The sequence below is a fragment of the Tetrao urogallus genome (assembly GCF_951394365.1).
Source record: "Tetrao urogallus genome assembly, chromosome: 2".
Taxonomy (NCBI): Eukaryota; Metazoa; Chordata; class Aves; order Galliformes; family Phasianidae; genus Tetrao; species Tetrao urogallus.
In genome coordinates, this window is record NC_136814.1 from 8,943,371 (window position 1) to 8,962,325 (window position 18,955).

An 18,955-nucleotide genomic window follows, 5' to 3' on the forward strand; every position below is an offset into this window, starting at 1 on the left:
TTTTTATGGTTTTTTTTAACGCTGCCTGCCTTGAGCAGTTTCCTACCATGTTCCATGCGTGACACCAGAAGTTAAAGATGATGGCTGTCAGCTTTACTAGCATTGTCCTTTTTCCATGCAGGCTCCTGTTGCTGCAAAGGACCCCAGTGGCAGCTGTGTCGGACCCAGCAACAGGCACCACGTGGAGCCTCTTGTCTGGACGAAGCTGATCATCCCCCCATGGCAACAGAAGATAACTTTGCAGCAGGTAAGGGGCTGCAGCAGATGACAGACCTCTAGCTCTCCAGGCATGGCTTGCTGCAACCCTGCTGCTGCAACCCTGCTGCTGCAACCCTGCTGCTGCAGCCTTTGGAGCACGTTTACTTGCAGCAGAGATGCTGGTGCCCAGGAATGCTGCTTGGCTCAGGGAGGCAGAGCCCCTATAAAGGCTGCATTCACAGCACTGATCACATAGCCCCGGACGTGCTGGCTGTGCTGGCAAGTGCAGCAGCTATTCTTCATTCTGTAAGAGTGAGAGCCCAGCCTTGGAGGCTGGGTAATGGGGAATATATTGGCCAGGATGAAAGGCAGGGAAACATGTTGTACATAGCTTTGAATTTTCAGGAATAAATAAGATCAAAAGTTTTCTCTGAGCCAGGCTGTTAGTTGAGAGGAAGCATCTTTGAAGCAGGGTAATAAACTCCAGTAACAGTGAAACAGAACAAGGGAGAATGTTTGAATGAACAATTTGTATCCTACAGATAGAATATTCCAATAAGCTCATTGAATACAGGGGGCGTATAGTGCACAGTCCTCTTAGATATAGCACCTAGTGATTCGTTGTTTGTGCCCTACTAATTTATTGTGGAGGAACATAAAAACTAAACAAATTGATTGGAAATTACAGAAAGCAAAGAGCTTTCAAACCAGATTTGTAAAGTAGCTACTCACTAGATATTGCCAAATTTTAGATACCTTTGCAGGTTGTCTATTCTTTGAGAGGAGATGATGAAATTCTGCAGTCTTGGATAGGCAACCAGAAAAACACGATTTTCCAGAGCATTCAGCTATCAAAATGCTGAAATGCAAGCATCTCTTTAGACATCGTGGCATGGAGTCACTAAGGCTCTTGAGGTCAGGACTGTTAGTTAATATTGATGTGTCAGTCTGATATGGAAAAGGGACGTCTGCTTATCTAAGTATTTTTTCCTGCTCTTTTTTAAATGCTGCAAATTCAAGTAACTTGTATTGTCTTTATTTTAAAGCTAAGTATGATGCTCCAGTTGCTGTCTACTGTGGGAGCGTCCCAAAAGCCAAACCCAGATGCAGAGCTCTGCAGGCTGGAAGCATTGATTCAAACTTGCAGCTTTGTGGCAGCAGATGGATTACTGAAGAAGGAGGTGAGGATGGAAGGTGGTTTAATGTGTGATGGCAAACTTATCCCAACAGAAATCTTGCTTTTAGGAAGAAATCATCGTTAGAGGTCAGTTCTGGTGCTTCTGTGTCAGAGCAGGTGGCTGACAGGGATGTGGATGATCCTGCCCTCCTCTGGAGGTGCTCTTGGCATCACATCATTATCATTTAGTTCGTTATGCTTTATACTTTATCAATAGTATCCGAATGATGACAACTGCCAGCCATGATAGGGGCTGCAGCCCTACTGGCCTCAAATTGGGCATTGTCGTGTGTTACCAGTTCTGTATCTACCCATGCTATTGGTGCACGCCTTGCCATAGGTAAGTTCCAAGTTCTTTTTCTGCTTGCCTTTCAGATCTAATTTTGTGGACTGGATGATGCCACTGGTGCGGTTTGCTTGCTTACTAACTCTGCTTTGAACTAAAACATGTAACACTGTGCAGGTCTTTACTGGTGGTGTTCACTGAAGCCAAGGACTGAACCATGGGAATGGTTGGTTGTAAAGCAGCGAGGTTAACAACTAACACACTTCTTTCCATTCCATACCTAGGAGCCATCTCGTCCCTGGAGGGCTGGGACAGCAAGGCTAGTGTGCAGGATCTTGATGCTGGGGCTGGAAGGGATCTCTCCTCCCTTCCTCATCCCCAGGAAAGGGAGGTGAGCAGCGCTGCCTTGGAAACTACTCAGATCAAGGACAAGCTGAAAAAGAGGAGGATGTCTGAGGGCCTGTTAGCCCCACAGAGAGGTAAGGCTGGAGCCTGCCTGCTCTTCAGAAGGAGGGAGGGTCTTTCCCAGCCTAGAGAGCTAGTGCATATTACCACTGAATGTATCTCCCCTGTGTGTGCCCTCTACAGTAACCTTCCTTGCTCCATCTCCCACGTAGCCCTGTCATTGCTGTAGGGCCATACCTGTATGCTAACTGCACAGTGTACTACTGTATACCAGATTTCCAAGAAATCTGTCAAATGTAATATTTAGCTCCGGGTGCTTTGTGTTTGAAATGCTGCTTCTCTTTTGCTGCGTCTCTCTGTTTTGCAGGTCTAACTGCCAGCAGTGACCCAAAGGTGCTTGCCCTAAAGCCAGCAATTTCCAGGTCAGCTTCCCAGAGGCTCCTGGTAACCTCCAAACCCGTGCCTCCCATCCAGAACAGCCTTCCTCCCCTACAGTCTGGCTGGATGAGCAATGGGGAGCAGGAGTTCAGGGAGGATGGCACAGATCATGGTGGCAATGAAGACAACCATAAAGAATTGACATCAGAGGTACGGAAACAAGATAAATCATATGTGGTGGATCTTCAGTGTACTCCTGTGGGCAGAGCTCCGAGATCCTCTTTTCCCCATGGTGTGAGCACAGGGTGGCAGCTGAGCCAAGGAAGAGCTCAGGTGGATGTGCTCAGCATTTCAGGCTGTCTTTGCAGTGCACTTTGTGTCCCCAGTGTATATGAATAAGAGCATATTTCTGTGCTCTCTATGAGCTCCACTTGTGGTTTTATGGCCAAGAAAAACTATCAGTTAACCACACAGAGCAAGAAAATATGTTTCACCTGGCCAAGCATATCCTTTTACAGTTGGTAGGTACACATTTCTGTGAAGCATCCATGGCTGTTATTGTTGCAGGCATACCAGTGTATTGGCAGCTTCTTATACCAGCTCTGATTTAGATGCAAAAGATGTTTACTGGAGCAGACAGTCCTCCAAACTGAACTTTGAGTTCCAAGTACAGCAAATGTACTTCTGCACAGTTGCTTCTAGCAATATTGCTAGAGCTCAGCAGCCTCTGTGTGGCTTTGTTGCTTTCTGTCTGCCCAGGGTTAAGTGATGGGAATTGGCACTTCTGGCCAGGAGAAGTGGAGCCCAGGCTCTATCCATGCAACTGGCTTTGCAGGACAGGAAGGAGGTGCAATTGTTTTGTTTTTTGTCAAGATGGGCACGAGAGGGCAGAAGAATAGCAGCTTTAGTATAAAGAGGAAAAATAACAGAAGGTTAGCGCACTTCACTTCAGCCCTGCAGTTACAGGAACATATGTATCCCTGACATTAACTCTGTTGGTTTCAATGGAGATTGAACAGATCCTGATTTGCTCTCTGGAAACAAGAAGAATGATAGGATACTATGTAAAGGTGCTCTGCTCCTACCACTGCCCTCCCTAGCCATGGTGCGGGGAGCTTGAAGGGGTGACGTTGCCAAGCTGAATGATTTCAGCAGGCAGAAAGACTTTACACAGAGTGGCAGGGTAGGGAGCTCCACTGAACCTAATAAATGTCAGTGAGCCCACAGTGATGAATTGTGTAGGATCTGGAGAGCACATTAGCATCTGGACCAAAAGGCTGGTAGGGAAATGTTGAAAGGGCAGCAGCAGAAAAAGAATTATGGCCTTGAGAAAAGCAGGTTTTGACAGTATGCAAAATGACTGTGTGGGGACTTGGCTGAGGCTCACTAATGGCTGGTGGGCACCTTTGGACTGCAGGGGCATAGCAATCTAAACCCATCTCAATGCCATAGGAAAACTAATAGAGGTGACACCACCCCAGAACATCCTATCTGCCAAGCAGATTGCTGCCACAGAGGTGAGCAAAGAGGAAGAGCTATCAACAGCATGGGACATGGTCCCTCCTTCACCACTTTCCATTGCCCATCCCAGGCCAAGACATGCCAGCAGTTTGACTCATTCTTTTCCTCAGAGTCTTAGGGAAGAGTACTGCTAAACTGCTTGTGGCATCAAGCAGGAGAGCTGTGTGCTTGGGCTGAACACTGCTCTCCTGTTTCCAGGCTTCGTTGCAGTCTCTGTACTGTGGTGATGAGGAAAGGAAGAAGTCACTGGGGGTGGCCTTGATTCCTCCCATCCCCAAGTCAGCAAGACCACCTGACGGGGATCCTGGCAGCACTGAAATACCTCTCCCAAGCTTGCAGCATTTGGTTTCTCAAGAGCCCCTGGAGATGAGGTAAGCCAAAGCAACTGCCTCTGGTATTCTGTTCAACTCACACATCCCATGAGGTTATTTTCCACGGCTGACTCTCCAATGTATTTGTACAAATTTCTATGTATTCACCAGATTGTGTATCTATAGTGATCCCACATGTCAAACCCAACATTAAAGAGCAGGCAGGGGAGATGGAGACAGGATTTCTGAGGAACTTAAGAGCAGATGCTCTGCTTGGTTCTGATACTAATTCACTTTTTTATCCTTGTGATGTCATTTAGGAGCTGTGCTATATAGACCTGAATCCAGATTCTGGTTTTGTATGTGAACTTTGCCAATATCTATGCATGTAAGAAACCAGCATCTGTACCTGCAAAAATATGCTGGGGCAAATATTAGCTATTATACAGCTGCCTACCAAATTTAGGTGCTGCTTTTGTAAATGTTGCTCCTAACTTCTCTTTGTTTGGATCTTCACTGTGGAATGAGAGCAAAGATAAATCTGTTTTTGGATGTATAATCCTATAGATGCGTAATGTTTACCTATGGTTTTAAGATGAAAAGGGCAAGGTGCTAGGAAGCAGTTACAGGGCTGTAAGTGATGGACAGGTACTCGGGTATGCACAGGGAAATCTAGCTGCCAACTTTATCCTTGTTGTACCCATAAATAAGAAATAACAGAAACATGGTTCCAATTAAAAAAACTTCAGTATAGCACTTAAGGTGCAATCTGAATATATTATGTACTAGCTGAGTTGGAAGAAAACTCTTCTCTCTGGAAGGCACAGGGAGATGTAATACTAATCTAATGACAGAGCTGTGGTATTATCTATCATCTGTACCAAGATACTGTCATCAGTTTAAATCACAACCCAGCGAAGTAAGACTTCTGCTGCAGTGTAGATGTAGCTGTCTCTCTGTACAGTCTGAAGACTGACTTAACATCTCTTGCTGATTCAGAAAGGCGTCTGTAAAAGAGAGAGCCACTTAGCTCCAAAAGAGAGATAGCAGAATTGGATCTTGAACGCCCACACTGAAGAATCTGATTCCTGCACTTCAGCTGGAACTCGATGTTTCAGTTGGACCTGTGTGACTCTACAACTTGAAAGCTTAATGGCAGTTAATGAGCTTTTGGTATCACTGGTTTTATGGGCTGCACATCTTTCCTCACCAGAATGATTTTGCTAAGGAACTTTTCCTCCTTTAAAGCTAACCCTCTCCCCCCACCCCACACCTCTCTCCACTCATATATTCTTTTCTTAATTTTCTTAAGGCCAAGATCAGGCAGCAGAGCAGAAGAGAAGACCTCTTTGAGAGGAGACATAGGTAAGAGAAGACATCTCTGGGTAGGTACAGGTCATCGCTATCCTAAAATGAGCATGAGAATCCTGACCTGTGGTTGGCACTGTGAAATTCCTGTTGAAAACCATCCTGTAACTTTTTGCTTTCCTTACTATGCTCAGCTGACTACTTCAGAGCCCTGTAAGTGGGAGAAGGGCTCTGATGATCCAGTGAAAATAACTCCAGCAGGGGGTCTGAATGGCAGTAGCTGGGGAGGGGGGGTTATTCTGGCATCCTGGAGATGTACAGCGGGAAAAGAAATTCTTTCAACCTTTCCACATTGTGCTCTTTTCTACACTCGTGGTTTTTTTTTTTTTTTTTTTTTTAATCTTCCTGAGTGCTCTCTCATGGTCTGAAGATTGGAGAAATGAGAAATGCTCACACTCATTCCACCTGTGCTTGCAGGAGGAAACCTTCACTCAGAGCAGTTTCTCATCCTGAACCAAACCGTTTTGAGATGTGAAGTAGATTCACAAACATCTCATGTTTTTACACTGGAAGAAGTAGTGAAATGTTATGCGTTAAGTTCTTGTGAGTTTTCCATTTGAAGATGAAGGACTGAAGTCAGTGCAGTGTTTGTCTGAACTCAGCCTTCCATCCTCTTAAAACACAAGTCTAAATCAAATGCTGAGCGATGAACAGAAGCTTCCTTTTTTTTGCAACTAATTTGCTTTAAATGACATAAGCTAGGTTTATTATTATGAATATCTTCCCCTACTCTATCTGCAGTTGTCAGTTCTGCAAATTCAGGCTAGGTTAGGAGATGACTGTCGGCTGTTGTTTTTTCCCTTGCATTATGACTAGCAATAAAAGTTCTGCAAGATAAAATAGAGTGTCAGTTGCATCTGTGTTAGCCAATACTTTTAAGTTGAAAACCTCAATGACACCATTGCTGCTTCTTTGCCATCTGTGAGCTTGGAGTGATGAGAGAGATGAGAGTTTAACAAATAATTTTGCTGATGTAGGAAAAGAGATAAGATTCACTGGTCTCTTAGCTTGGTGTTAACTCTGCCAAATAACGAGCGTACGCTGTAGCTATGATTACTTTATTGCTGACATGAAGCTAGGATGCTGAATGCAGCTAGGGAGAAGTTTTGCTGAGTAAGTAAGGTGACATTTTTGGTGGATACGTTCTGGACTAGAAATGAGCTATATCATTAAACTATCTCTTTCTCTCTCTCTCTTTATTATCGACCTGGCCATTCAGTAGGGAAAAAAAAATCCTGATTTAAAAAAAGTTATTCCTTTTTTTACTACTTAGCTATTACATGACTTTATCATCTGTGAAGCCATGTGAGGAATGATTAGTTCTCTGAGTCTTAACAGCTCTGTTGGAGAGCATTTCAGAATGAGCCATACTGTACTATTCTCCATAAGAGAATCAGCTTTTAGTGAGGCCACCCAGGAAGTGAGCTTTTATAATTTATAATGAAACTCCTCGGGGAGAATGAATGCAACTTTGAGAACATAATTCTGTTTTTGGTATGACTCTAGCCATCTCAAATTTTCCTTCAGATGACCTCTAAAATATTCCAGCAAAGAGGAGGAAATATTGATACCTCTGTGAAGGCCTATAGCAATCAAAACCCAAGGAAAAAAAGATTTACTAAAATGAAAATGGATGGGAACAGATAAGAAGCTTTCTGATGAGGACAGTCTTCTTTCTTTTCTCAAACACAGCAACTTAGCAGGAGCTGAGGCCTTTGTCATTCAGTAGACTTGAGTTTTGCCAACAGGAAGTACACTTCTGCTTCTGTATGTTATGTGCTTTCTCAAACACAATGCGTATTCATATCTCCTCAGAACTCCGGACTCTGGAACACATCTTGCCTATTCCCCAGCATCGTGTTGCCTGTAGCATGAAGTCTGTGGGGCGTCTGTGTGAACCTGTGCCCCCGTTGGCAGATCTACCCCTCAGCCAGGCCAAAGAAATGGATCACCTTTCAAGTCCTTGCCTTCTGAAGGACGATGACTGGAAGGACAGCAGTGGAAGGGTAAGGGCTGTGGGTAGGGGTGAGCAGGTTTCTTTTTCAATGTCAGTGACTGCTTCAGTAACAAAATGTCACTGAAAATCATCATCTTCCTCTCATGTGGAGAGAGGCATTCGTTTTTGCTGGTGCAGAAGATGCTGGTTGAAAGATAGCACTGAGACAAAAAAAGAAGCATTCTTCACCTATGAAAGCCAATTCATTGCAGATCTAAATGGTAGATTCAGTTATATCTTCAGTGAACGTGTGCAGTGTGCATGCTTGAAAGCAAAGATCATAACGTTAGGTGTAAGCAAGGTTGCAAAAGAGCAGTTTTCTTTTGTTACTTTACTTGCTGTATCTCATAACTGTGTTACTCTCAATTTTTCATTTCATTAAGACCAATGTTTCTCAGGCTTTTTTGTTTGAATCCTCTTCTGGATACATGCTTTTCAGGGAGCAACTGAGTTCCTCAGGAGCAGAGAATGGAGGAATGTGAGTGGTGTTTGCTCTCCTGCCATGGCCTGTAGGAACCAAGCTGTCTGCCCTCTAGTAATGTGGGCTATGCTTTTTGGGACAATCCTTTTGGCTTGAGCAGGACAAAGCAGTGTCTTGAACCAGTGGAATGATTTGGAAACAGAGACCATTGGGTACTGAGATGAGGAAATATTCTGAAACAATTGGCATATTTGTGGAACATGCGTTAAAGACCATGACGTTCAAGCACTGTGTTCCTGATGAGGGGTCATGTGCAGTTTGTGCATCTCTCTTCATGCTCATTGATGCATTTCTTATACAACCAGATCCATATCACCATATCCAAATCTGCTCAGGAGAAAATGCGCCAGAAGCAAATAAAAGAGATGGAGTTTTTGCTTAGAGAGAGGGAGAAAGAGAGAGCAAAGGAGAAGTCATTGCAGGTCTCCACTTGGAGTGCTGACCCTGGGGGTGTGGCTGGAGAAGGTGAGTGGTTGCTATAACTGTGGGGCTTTGTGTTCACTTGTTTACTGTTTGCATAGTGTTGTAAATATCTATGAAATCAAACTGGAAGGCTGTTTCACTTACGTCTGAGTGGAAGTTTAGAATATGATTTATTTCTGTTTTCCAAAGAAAATTACAGAGGCATGAAGTGTCTTGCCTGCAGCCCATAATGAGTCAGTGACATGAAAATAAATAACTTCCCCTCCTTCTCCTATCAAGTCTTGCAGGCTGTATAAGTCTTGCAATGACATTTGTGTTTCAGACTCTCTAATTGAGAGTAGCTTACAGGGAAGGTGAATGGGTGAGTCTGAAAGCTTCTTAACTAAGGTGCAACCTGGACAGCAGAAATTGGACTATTTCCCGTTAAAAGGCAAAAAAAAAAAATTATTGCTCATGTGATAGGACAGATTATTCTGCTCCCTGCCCCCAGCTGAGGAGCTTGCATTGCTGAGCCATTCTGCTCCCTGCCCCCAGCTGAGGAGCTTGCATTGCTGAGCCATGCTGGAAGCCCTTAGCATCACTCACATTTTACCCACATGAATGCATGGCTTTGCTGACTTAATTGCAGCTGACAGGCTCCGATTGTCCTGCAGCATGCATTACCATGAGTGCTGCTGCAGTGATCTTAAGAAGTCAGCACCCAGCCCAAGGGCACCACGCAAGGTTATCTGCTCTTTTTCTTGCTGCTGTTTTGTGAAATGCTGGTATGGAGTGCTGAGGTAGGAGTCCAAGAAATGTAGCTTCTGTATCTGGCCTTTGAAACAGTAAAACAAAGGAAAGGCAGTGCAGTTTTCTTCGTTTTTGAGTGGAGAATATCACTGCATTCTGCTATCAGTCCCAGGTTAGCATGCAAAGTGTTGTGCTTGGAACAATAGGACAACAGATTTACCCAACTCCAACAACAATTCTAGCCATTTTCAAGCCTACAGTCCACCCTGTCCAGCATCCTACTCACAAGGTGCTTTTCTGTCTCTGCAGACTTTGGCCCACTGCACGTCAATGGAGCACTCTCCATCTCCTCCAGCACCAGCAATGCACGCAGGTCGAGCATTGGTACCACGCTGAGGAAGCGGGTCAACAGGCCCTCCTTGCCCAGCATCCCTGTCATCAGCCAGGACACTAGCTTCCCACGGCACTCCTCAGGTGAGTCTGCTCTGCTGCAGCTGCTCTTCTGTCCCACGAGGAGCACAAACTTCTTGTACCCCAAACACAGATGGAACCTCAGGTCCAAATCCTGTCCTGAGGATTGAGAGCAAGCCTGCTTCGAAGCCACTCCAGCCCAATGATACTGGAGCAGCTGGTCCATATGGATCCAGTGAAAAGTTTAACTGAATAAAGCAGTGATAAAGTCTTAACCTCATATTGAGAGTCCGAAATATAACACTGGTGCTGGCTTCAGCCAGTAGGTTTAACAGGGAGGCAGCTGTACTTGCAGGGCTAGCTCACTCTGCATATACGTGTACCACCACGATCAGTTAGTACTTACTATCAGCTATAGTGATAGGACAAGGGGGAATGGTTTTAAACTGAGACAGGAGAGGTTTAGGTTAGATATTAGGAGGAAGTTTTTCACGCAGAGGGTGCTACGCACTGGAACAGGTTGCCCAAGGAGGCTGTGGATGCCCCATCCCTGGAGGCATTCAAGGCCAGGTTGGACATGGCTCTGGGCAGCCTGGTCTGCTGGTTGGCGAACTGCGTATAGCGGAGGGGAGGGGAGGAGGGGTTGAAACCAGATGATCATTGTGGTCCTTTTCAACCCAGGCCTATCTCATGTTGTGAATTGTGAAAAAGGGAGCTAGGAATCATTATTCAAATGGTGTATTCTAAAGGTGCTACTCACTGATTTTTCAAAATTGACCAGAACTAGCCTGACATGACTCTCCATTCATGTTGAATATGTACATCTACGTATTTGTACAGACATCACTAACATCAGTGAGATCTGAATTTTGGCCTATCAGAGCATTTTTGAAAAAATTGCTGCTGATTTTACAGTTCCTTCATTCTCCACATTTTGTAGAACACACAAGGAAGCTTAAATATCCTATAAAGTCCACATCAGTTCATCTAGATTCTATGCAATGTTTATACTCAATACTTCCAGACAACTCAGGTGTTTTCATCTACACTTTAGAAAATGAGCTTTTCAGTGTAAGACATGAAAACTATAAAATAGTTTTCTAAACAAACGCATTTGTCATCTCGATTTTGTTGTGCCTTCTACATATATCATCAAGAGAGCGTGTTTGCCAACAATTTGCATCTATATTTACATACTCCTAATTCATGTTTGGAAGGCTTTTTTTTTTTTTTTTTTTGGTCACAGCTATCTAGACTAGAAATTGCATTTTTCCACAAGAGAAAGCTTAGGCACGGCACAGTTTGCAAACGAGTACCTTTGATGACAAATTTCACCTTGGTGTCTTCAAAGTACAACCAGTGCGTACCACTGAAATAGTAAATATTCATAATGCTTGAAAAATAACAAAAACTATAAACTACTATTTCCCCTATAGTATATTAAAATATATGTGCACTCAGCTGCCTGCTGTCTAGAATGCTTGAAATGAATGGAAACGGGTGCACTGATGGATTTAGAGGGTGAGGTATTGGTTCCCCAGTGGTTGTTCCTTGGGGATTTGCCTGAGCCCAGCAGGACTCAGTGTGCAGATTTCAGGTTTACAGAAGGAGTTGGAGCCCAGCGTAGGGTGGAGGGAGGATGCTTGGGTGCTGGGGAAAGCAGTAAGCCAGGAAGCAGAGAAGGTTCTTGAAGGCAAAGCCAGTTTGTACCCATATGTAACCTCAGCTGACAGCGTGGTTTGCAGCATGCTCTATGGTGCCATACCTTGCCAAGGGTATGTAATGCCAATGTCTGACCTTCTGCCTACAGCAAACTCACTGCCAGCCATTGCTTTGGGCTGCCTGGAGTGGGGAGAGGAGCCTGAGTGTGGGGACACCAGGGAGACCAGACCCTTCTCTCATCCTGAGCAGGTGCTGCTCGATGCACTCGCATGGCTCAGCAGCAATGACTGGTAAGAACCTGCTTTCTTCTCATCCTTTTTTCCTCTCAGTTAAAAGGTAACTTAAAAATGTTTTCTTTCAGCACCTCCGTGGCCAGGCAGTCCAGATAGACAAAAGGAACTGGTGAAACCACTACAAAGTCATCACAGGGCAAAGATGTAGTGGCAGCCGCTTGCATGTCCTGGTCCATAGCAGTGCTTACAGCCACAGCAGGTCACAGAATCACAGAATCACAGAATCACCCGGGTTGGAAGGGACCTCAAGGATCATGTAGTTCCAACCCCCCTGCCTAGCAGGGCCACCAAACATACACATTTAGATCAGGTTGCCCAGGACCCCGTCCAACCTGGCCTTGAACACGTCCAAGGACGGGGCATCCACAACCTCCCTGGGCAGCCCGTTCCAGGGCCTAACCACTCTCCTCGTAAAGAACTTCCCCCTAACATCCAACCTAAATCTTCCCTCCTTCAACTTGGATCCATTTCCCCTAGTCCTGCTATTGTCAGCCCTTATGAAGAGTTTACTCCCCTCCTGGGTGTAGGTTCCCTTCAGGTATTGATAGGCTGCAATGAGGTCGCCCCGCAGCCTTCTCTTCTCCAGGCTGAACAAGCCCAACTCCCTCAGCCTGTCCTCATAGGGGAGGTGCTCTAGCCCCCTGATCATCTTAGTCGCCCTCCTCTGGACCCTTTCCAAAATCTCCATGTCTTTCTTGTACTGAGGGCTCCACACCTGGACACAGTACTCCAGATGGGGCCTCACAAGAGCCGAGTAGAGAGGGACAATCACTTCCCTGTCCCTGCTGACCACCCCTCTCCTGATGGAGCCCAGGATCCCATTTGCCTTTCGAGCTGCCAGAGCGCACTGCTGGCTCATGTTGAGTCTCTCGTCCATCAGGACCCCCAGGTCCTTCTCTGCCGAGCTGCTCTCAAGGACCACTCCTCCCAGCTTGTACGGGTGCCTGGGGTTCTTCCGGCCCAAATGCAAAACCTTGCACTTTGCCGTGTTGAACCTCATTAGGTTCACCCGAGCCCAGCTTTCCAGCCTGTCGAGGTCCCTCTGAATGGCATCCCTTCCTTCCACCGTATCAACCGCACCACTCAGCTTGGTGTCGTCAGCAAACTTGCTGAGGGTGCACTCAATTCCCTCATCGATGTCATTGATAAAGATGTTAAAGAGCACCGGTCCCAAGACAGACCCTTGGGGGACACCACTTGTTACCGGCCTCCACCTGGACATAGAGCCATTGACCATCACCCTCTGTCTGCGGCCTTTCAACCAATTGCTTATCCATCGGGTCGTCCACCCATCAAATCCACTTCCCTCCAATTTGGAGATGAGGATGTGGTGGGGGACCATGTCAAAGGCCTTGCTCAGGTCCAGGAAAATGACATCGGTCGCCTTCCCTTCGTCCACCAATGCCGTCACTCCATCATAGAAGGCCACAAGATTAGTTAGGCATGACCTTCCTTTGGTGAAGCCGTGCTGGCTGTCTCGGATCACATGCTCATTCTTTATGTGATCGAGCATGTTGTCCAGGAGGATCTGTTCCATGATTTTCCCAGGCACGGAGGTGAGACTCACCGGCCTGTAGTTCCCCGGGTCCTCCCTGCTCCCCTTCTTGTATATGGGAGTGACGTGACCCTTCCTCCAGTCGTCCGGGACCTCACCTGACAGCCACGACTTCTCAAATATGATGGAGAGCGGCTCGGCAACCACCTCAGCCAGCTCCTTCAGGACCCTGGGATGCACGCCATCCGGCCCCATAGACTTATATTCATTCAGTCTAAGGAGGCACTGTCGGACTTGCTCTGCCCTTACAGTGGGGAGGGATTTACCTCCTTGGTCCCCACATAGAGGTTTGGGGATGCAGGGCTCAGGGACGTGAAAAAGACTAGAATCCTGGCCACCAGTGAAGACCGAGGTGAAGAATTCATTCAGCACCTCAGCTTTTTCTTCATCTGTTGAAGCCAGTTCTCCTTTTAAATTTACCAAAGTAGGTACACCCGTTTTGGCCTGTCTCTTCTGGCCAATGTACCTGTAGAAGGTTTTCTTATTGTTTTTCACATCCCTTGCCAAGTTCAGTTCTGCCTGCGAGTTCAGTTCTGCCTGCGGTCTCTGCTATCTTCTAGCAGGAAAGAAAAAAGTCATGGAACAAGACAGTGTTGACACCAGAAGCAGTCCTGACTTTAGAGATTTGGAGCCCTCAGGATGCTGCCCTAGGTGGAACTGAATAGGTGTTCTCTCTGGTCCTGCTGCTGGCAGCAGGAGAAGGCCCTTCACCCTGGAGCTGCCTATGGGGTGTTGCAATTTTTGCAAAACAAACTGAGAAGTGCTGCAGGGTTGCTTGACCTCTTATTTCTCCTGAAGTGCTTGTGGCAGAAGAAAAAAAATATATATCTTTTAGAATCCTTGCACTTCTACAAACTAACTTTTCCTCCTTGGAGCTTCCTATTGGTCACATAAGGATATTTTGTTGATAATCACCATTTAACCAGAAATTAGATGAAAAACAGGAGACTGAATTTCAGGTGGGAGTCCTTCTGATTTCTGGGCTCCGTTCACACCACAATTACTGTGAAAAATCTCCAGCTTTTGAAGCAACTTCCTTGCATGGGTGCTTTGCTTTTTTCCCCTCCACATTGCACAGGTGAGGGGCAGAGAGCTGCTATAGGTGTGAGCAGAAAAGGTCGTGCTCAGGGATCCCAGTGGTGCTGAGTTATCTGCCCTACAGCCCTCTAGGCCTCGACTCTACCCTGTGTCCTCATCCAGCTCAGGTCTTTAATGAACACAGTGAGGAAAGAATGGCATAGGAAATTTGTGTTTCAGTGCTTTCAGGAAGGCTGTTTTGTTTAATGGCTACAAATTAACCCTGAAACCATCTATTTGCTTTCTGGATTTGTGGATGCTTTTGATCATGACAGCCTCCAGCGGCAACCAGTTCCACTGTTTAGCTAAGTGCTGTGTGAGGAAGCACCTCCCTTTGTTTGTTTGAGCCAACACCCGAGTAATTTGTGAGGGTGCTGCCTTCTCCTTGGGTGGTGAGAAAAAATCAATCTCTTTGGTAATTGCCTTTCAGGCAGCTGAAGGGGAAAGGACTCTTCAGCATCAGACGCTTGGCCATCTGCCACTCGGAAATCCTCCTCAGTAGACTTCATGATGTTACCTTGGCAGTTACCAAAGAGGTAGGAATATTGTTTTTAATCGAGTTCCACGTACACTGCTCATGGGGCACAGATTAGTTATGTACCTGCTCATTTACATGCGACCTCAATGTCTGCCTTTGTTACTATTTTGAGATCCTAAGTCTCTAATAGCTATGTCACCTATCTATATGATCTGTCTGTATATATAGTGGTACATGGCATATCTTTGCCTCTCCTCTTTGAGCTAGATGGTCATTATAATGCAATATACAAATGAAGAACTCATCAGGTGATTTGCCAAGACCCAAATAGCTGCCCAAGCTGTAATTAAATGCTGTACCTTTCACCTCTCAGCTCCCTCCCTCTGTGTCTTCCTCAGCATCCTGGGGATTAAGTATAGGTATATATTCCAGTGTTTCCTGATGATCTCTTCTCCTTTTTTCTTTCAGTGTGCTTTTTGGTGACTTGTCCTTTCCACTGACCCCTACTGCTTCCATGCACTAGTGATATTTTGCATTGCAGCCCTCTGTGCTTGGAGCATCCTGGCTATGGGATCTGCTGGGCACACAGCTTTACTGTCCCATTATCAAGTTAACAGAATTCTCATCTTAAGCTCCTTAGAAAAACTTGTGACAATATGTCTAACCTGGCATTTGTTGATGGCCTGAGCAAGCTGTCTTTTACTACACGACTGCCAAATATATTAAATTTTCCTTTGATTGCAGAACATGGTAAGACTTAACTCCTTTCCATGAAAGTCAGTCCTTATCTTTTATCCAGTGTCTAATGATATTGGAGGTTTGAATATCCCTTGTGTTGAACTCTTCAAACTTTTTATGTATGCAGAATTCAGACTCTCTCACTGAGAGCAAGGTTAGGAGAAGATGACCTTAGAACTTATCTTGTTTGATTTTGACATTATTTTTATGCTTCTGAGGATTTTTTTTCCTTTTTGCTCTATGCACTCATGCAGAGACATTGTTCAGTTCTTATTTCACTCCAGCCCCAAATTTTGCTTTCACAAGCCCTTGTAGACCGTTAGTCTCTTTTCTTAACAAGTACAATCAAGTCTGGCCAAAAGAAGGGCTGGACTGTCCTCCAAAGTGCCTTTTGAATGAAGCACACAACTCCTGAAGTCCTTCTTACTTTCCCTTGTGGGAGAGTTTGTTGGAAGCATGGATCAGTTCAGAGCAGCACTGGAAGTTAGAAAAGCCTGGTGACGACACCTATAATTGCAAGTGGTCTTCCAGAATCCTTGAGTCCAACAGGGCGAGTAGATGGAGAAGCAGATGGACTCAAGTTCCTTTTGTGAATTTTGTTGTAGACCTGAACTCATGAACTTCATTTCCTGAGTGAGTGCTCAAATGGTCAGTGTTATGTTTTTGGACTGAAGGAAAGGACTGTTCCTCTATCTTGTCAGCTCTTATTTTTTTTTTTCTCTCAGTGAAAGGCCTAAAATCAAAACAGTGTATGGTGTGGGCTAAGTAGCGTACTTTATTCTGTGTGGAACAAAGTTTCTTAGGCCTGCAGGCTCACTGAAATTGGATTGTAAGTGGGGCTGAGGACACAAAAGAAGTTGGTGTTAGAGTAAGTTGAGTTTCTGTGCTTGTGATCTCCTGCCCTTTTGTTCCACCCAGACACAGAGAAAAAAATAGTCTTGTTTCCTGGGACTTCTGTCCAGGGGAATGGTTTTTTTTCTTTACAAGATGATTCTTACGTTTCCCCCTCATAACTTCCCCAGGTGAACAACCTCCGCTCGAAGGTGTCTCGGTTTGCAATCAGCACTCTTGGAGAACTCTTCAGGATCATGAAGAAACACATGGACCAGGAGGTAGAGGAAGTCACTCGGGCCTTGCTGCAGAAGACAGGGGACTCCAGCGAGTTCATTCAGAAAGCAGCTGATCGATCCCTGGGGATCATGGTGGGGAGTGTGACTCCTGCAAGAGCAATGGCTGCTCTCCTGGCTGGTGGGGTCAAGTATGTGGTTCTTCTCTTAGTGATATCCTTCACCTAAATTGTGTGCTAGGTGGAACGGATGGGATACGGAGGGAGGACAGAAAGAGGGGGAAGGGTCCTTTATCCTGGATTTTCTGTGAACTCAAGAGTTGAATGTGTCCAATTACTCCCTTCCTCAGCTCATCTACTTCTGTCCTGCTGTAACCTACTTGCTCTCACAGTCTGTCAACACTGCCTAGATATGGTGAATGATGAGGAAGCGAAAGCCCCAGTGGAGGTTGGTGGTATGGCCTTGTGGCTTTGTGGGAAAAAAGACAATGGCAATTGCAGCAGTGAATGCCCTTTGCTATTTCACAATACTAACCACAGAGGCTCTGGGAAAAAAAACACATGCATCATCATTATGCCACTAACTTGAGAAACAGGGATGCTAATTGCTGGGTCATGGAGCATGCAGGGGAGGATGGGCTGGGTCCGGCATAGCCTGCTCAACAAGCACAGCTCCTGCCAAGAGGACGGTTGTGTCCTCAGAGCTACTCTTTCTATTCAAATTGATGCTGCGGGTTGGCTTTGAGATGGTGAGTCCCTTCACAGGCAGACTCCCATGAGGAATCTGAAGTAGATGCTGCCTTAAAACATTAGTGCCATGTCTGATAGTTTTGGATAGGCACACTAGAAAAGACAATTTGGCTGAAATGACTACTATCCTTTCCTTAACTTTTGAAAAGGGTAATCCAAACACTTAACGATTGCCAAGCTTCAAAAAACACTGGCTGCACTGCTGCATATTCTGCAGCTTCATGCTCCACAGAGCTTTTCCTGCTCTTTCAAGAGTTGGCAGATTTAGAAGAGGGAGGAATAAGCCCCAATCCTACTACAGTGCTCTTTGTGGTGGGAGCCCTCCAATGAGTCACCAGGAAGAATCTTTTATTTTCCTCTTTCTCACAGTCAATAATTTCAGGAAAGAAAATGATTACCTGGTAGTCCAGAGAGACTGAATTCCTCTCTCCTCTCTGTACATATCTGTGTCGTGCCAACATATGTGTTTGTCTGAGAGCGGTGTCCTTTTCTGGTGGCAAAAATTGCAGTGAGGATTCATGCCTGCTTCCCCAGCGATGACAGGCACCAATACCTGTCCTTTGGACTCTCCTTTCCCCTCTGCTCCCTTTTTTCCAGTCACCGCAATGTCCTGGTGCGGAGATACACGGCAGAACACCTGCTGACTGTGATGGAGCAGATTGGAGCTGAGAAGCTCCTGTCAGGCACACGTGACAGCGTCGAGCTTCTTGTTCACATGCTGGTCAAGCTTGCTCAGGACTGCAATCAGGATACAAGGTGACAGTTCCTCATCTTATCACCTAAAAATGGAAAGCTGTTTGGTGTCTGACTGATAAAACAGCAGAAGAGGGGAAGATGGAGTAAATATTTAAAAAGTTATTTCCTAATGTGAATAATGATGTCTTGGGAAACAAGTGCACTGGCTAAAATGAGGTTGTCCAACAAGAAGGACTGCTGCTAAATTCCTGCGACTTGAATGATTTTTTTTTTTAATTCAGATCAGCTGAGCTCAGACTAATCAGCAGTGTTAGCTGATTATCACATAAGGATCCCAAGCGTTTCTTCCTTGTGAGGTTAAGACTGTCCTAGAAAAAATTTCCTTTTTCTTTAAGCAAAGCATTCAGTCTTTCTAAATCCCTTCTGCAGATTTAGTTGTCTAAGGTATTTACATTTTTTTATTTCCAACAGTGTAATGTTATCTGTGGCTGAACATACTTCTGATTTCCTCTTGCAGATAGCTGGAGTTTCATAGCAGGTTATAAACACAAGCAAAGGCCCCTTACTTTCTCTGTTACTCTAAATTCCCATTAGTAGATGCAAGAACACACAACTAACTGCCCATGTTTATACCTGTAGTACAGAATAAGAAGTAGTAAGTGTGAATTGATTTGTCCTAGCTTCTCTGCTAGGAAAGTTTAGTGGAACGGCAGCAAAGCACTGGAAATAAATTACAATAGCAAAGTGGATCTGCTCCATAGGATCCTTTGATCACAGAATTTCACTATGAAATTATATTCTCCTGTTGCCCCCCCGTCCTCGAGGGCTCTTCTCTTCAATTGGGCAGTGGTATCAGATGGAGGTAAACATCTCACTTTGCTGAATGGACACTGCCTTCTTGTGAAGGTACTGCAAGTGATGAGTTGAAAATCACAGTACATTCTATTAAATTCTTT

General features: G+C 45.3%; 1 protein-coding gene across 1 annotated transcript in view; it reads left to right on the forward strand.

Annotated features, from left to right (window-relative positions):
- Window positions 1-219: 219 nt before the first annotated feature.
- Window positions 220-18,955, forward strand: part of TOGARAM2 (TOG array regulator of axonemal microtubules 2) — a gene marked incomplete at both ends in the record, with an annotated part of 30,374 nt that continues 11,638 nt past the window's right edge. Inside the window, 13 exons of the mRNA XM_079532901.1 lie at window positions 220-247; window positions 1,245-1,379; window positions 1,946-2,140; window positions 2,434-2,654; window positions 4,164-4,336; window positions 5,589-5,641; window positions 7,460-7,650; window positions 8,427-8,586; window positions 9,583-9,747; window positions 11,495-11,636; window positions 14,702-14,807; window positions 16,510-16,745; window positions 17,901-18,059. Of these exons, the coding sequence (XP_079389027.1) occupies window positions 220-247; window positions 1,245-1,379; window positions 1,946-2,140; window positions 2,434-2,654; window positions 4,164-4,336; window positions 5,589-5,641; window positions 7,460-7,650; window positions 8,427-8,586; window positions 9,583-9,747; window positions 11,495-11,636; window positions 14,702-14,807; window positions 16,510-16,745; window positions 17,901-18,059 (1,964 nt within the window). The remainder of the gene's footprint in view (window positions 248-1,244; window positions 1,380-1,945; window positions 2,141-2,433; window positions 2,655-4,163; window positions 4,337-5,588; window positions 5,642-7,459; window positions 7,651-8,426; window positions 8,587-9,582; window positions 9,748-11,494; window positions 11,637-14,701; window positions 14,808-16,509; window positions 16,746-17,900; window positions 18,060-18,955) is intronic.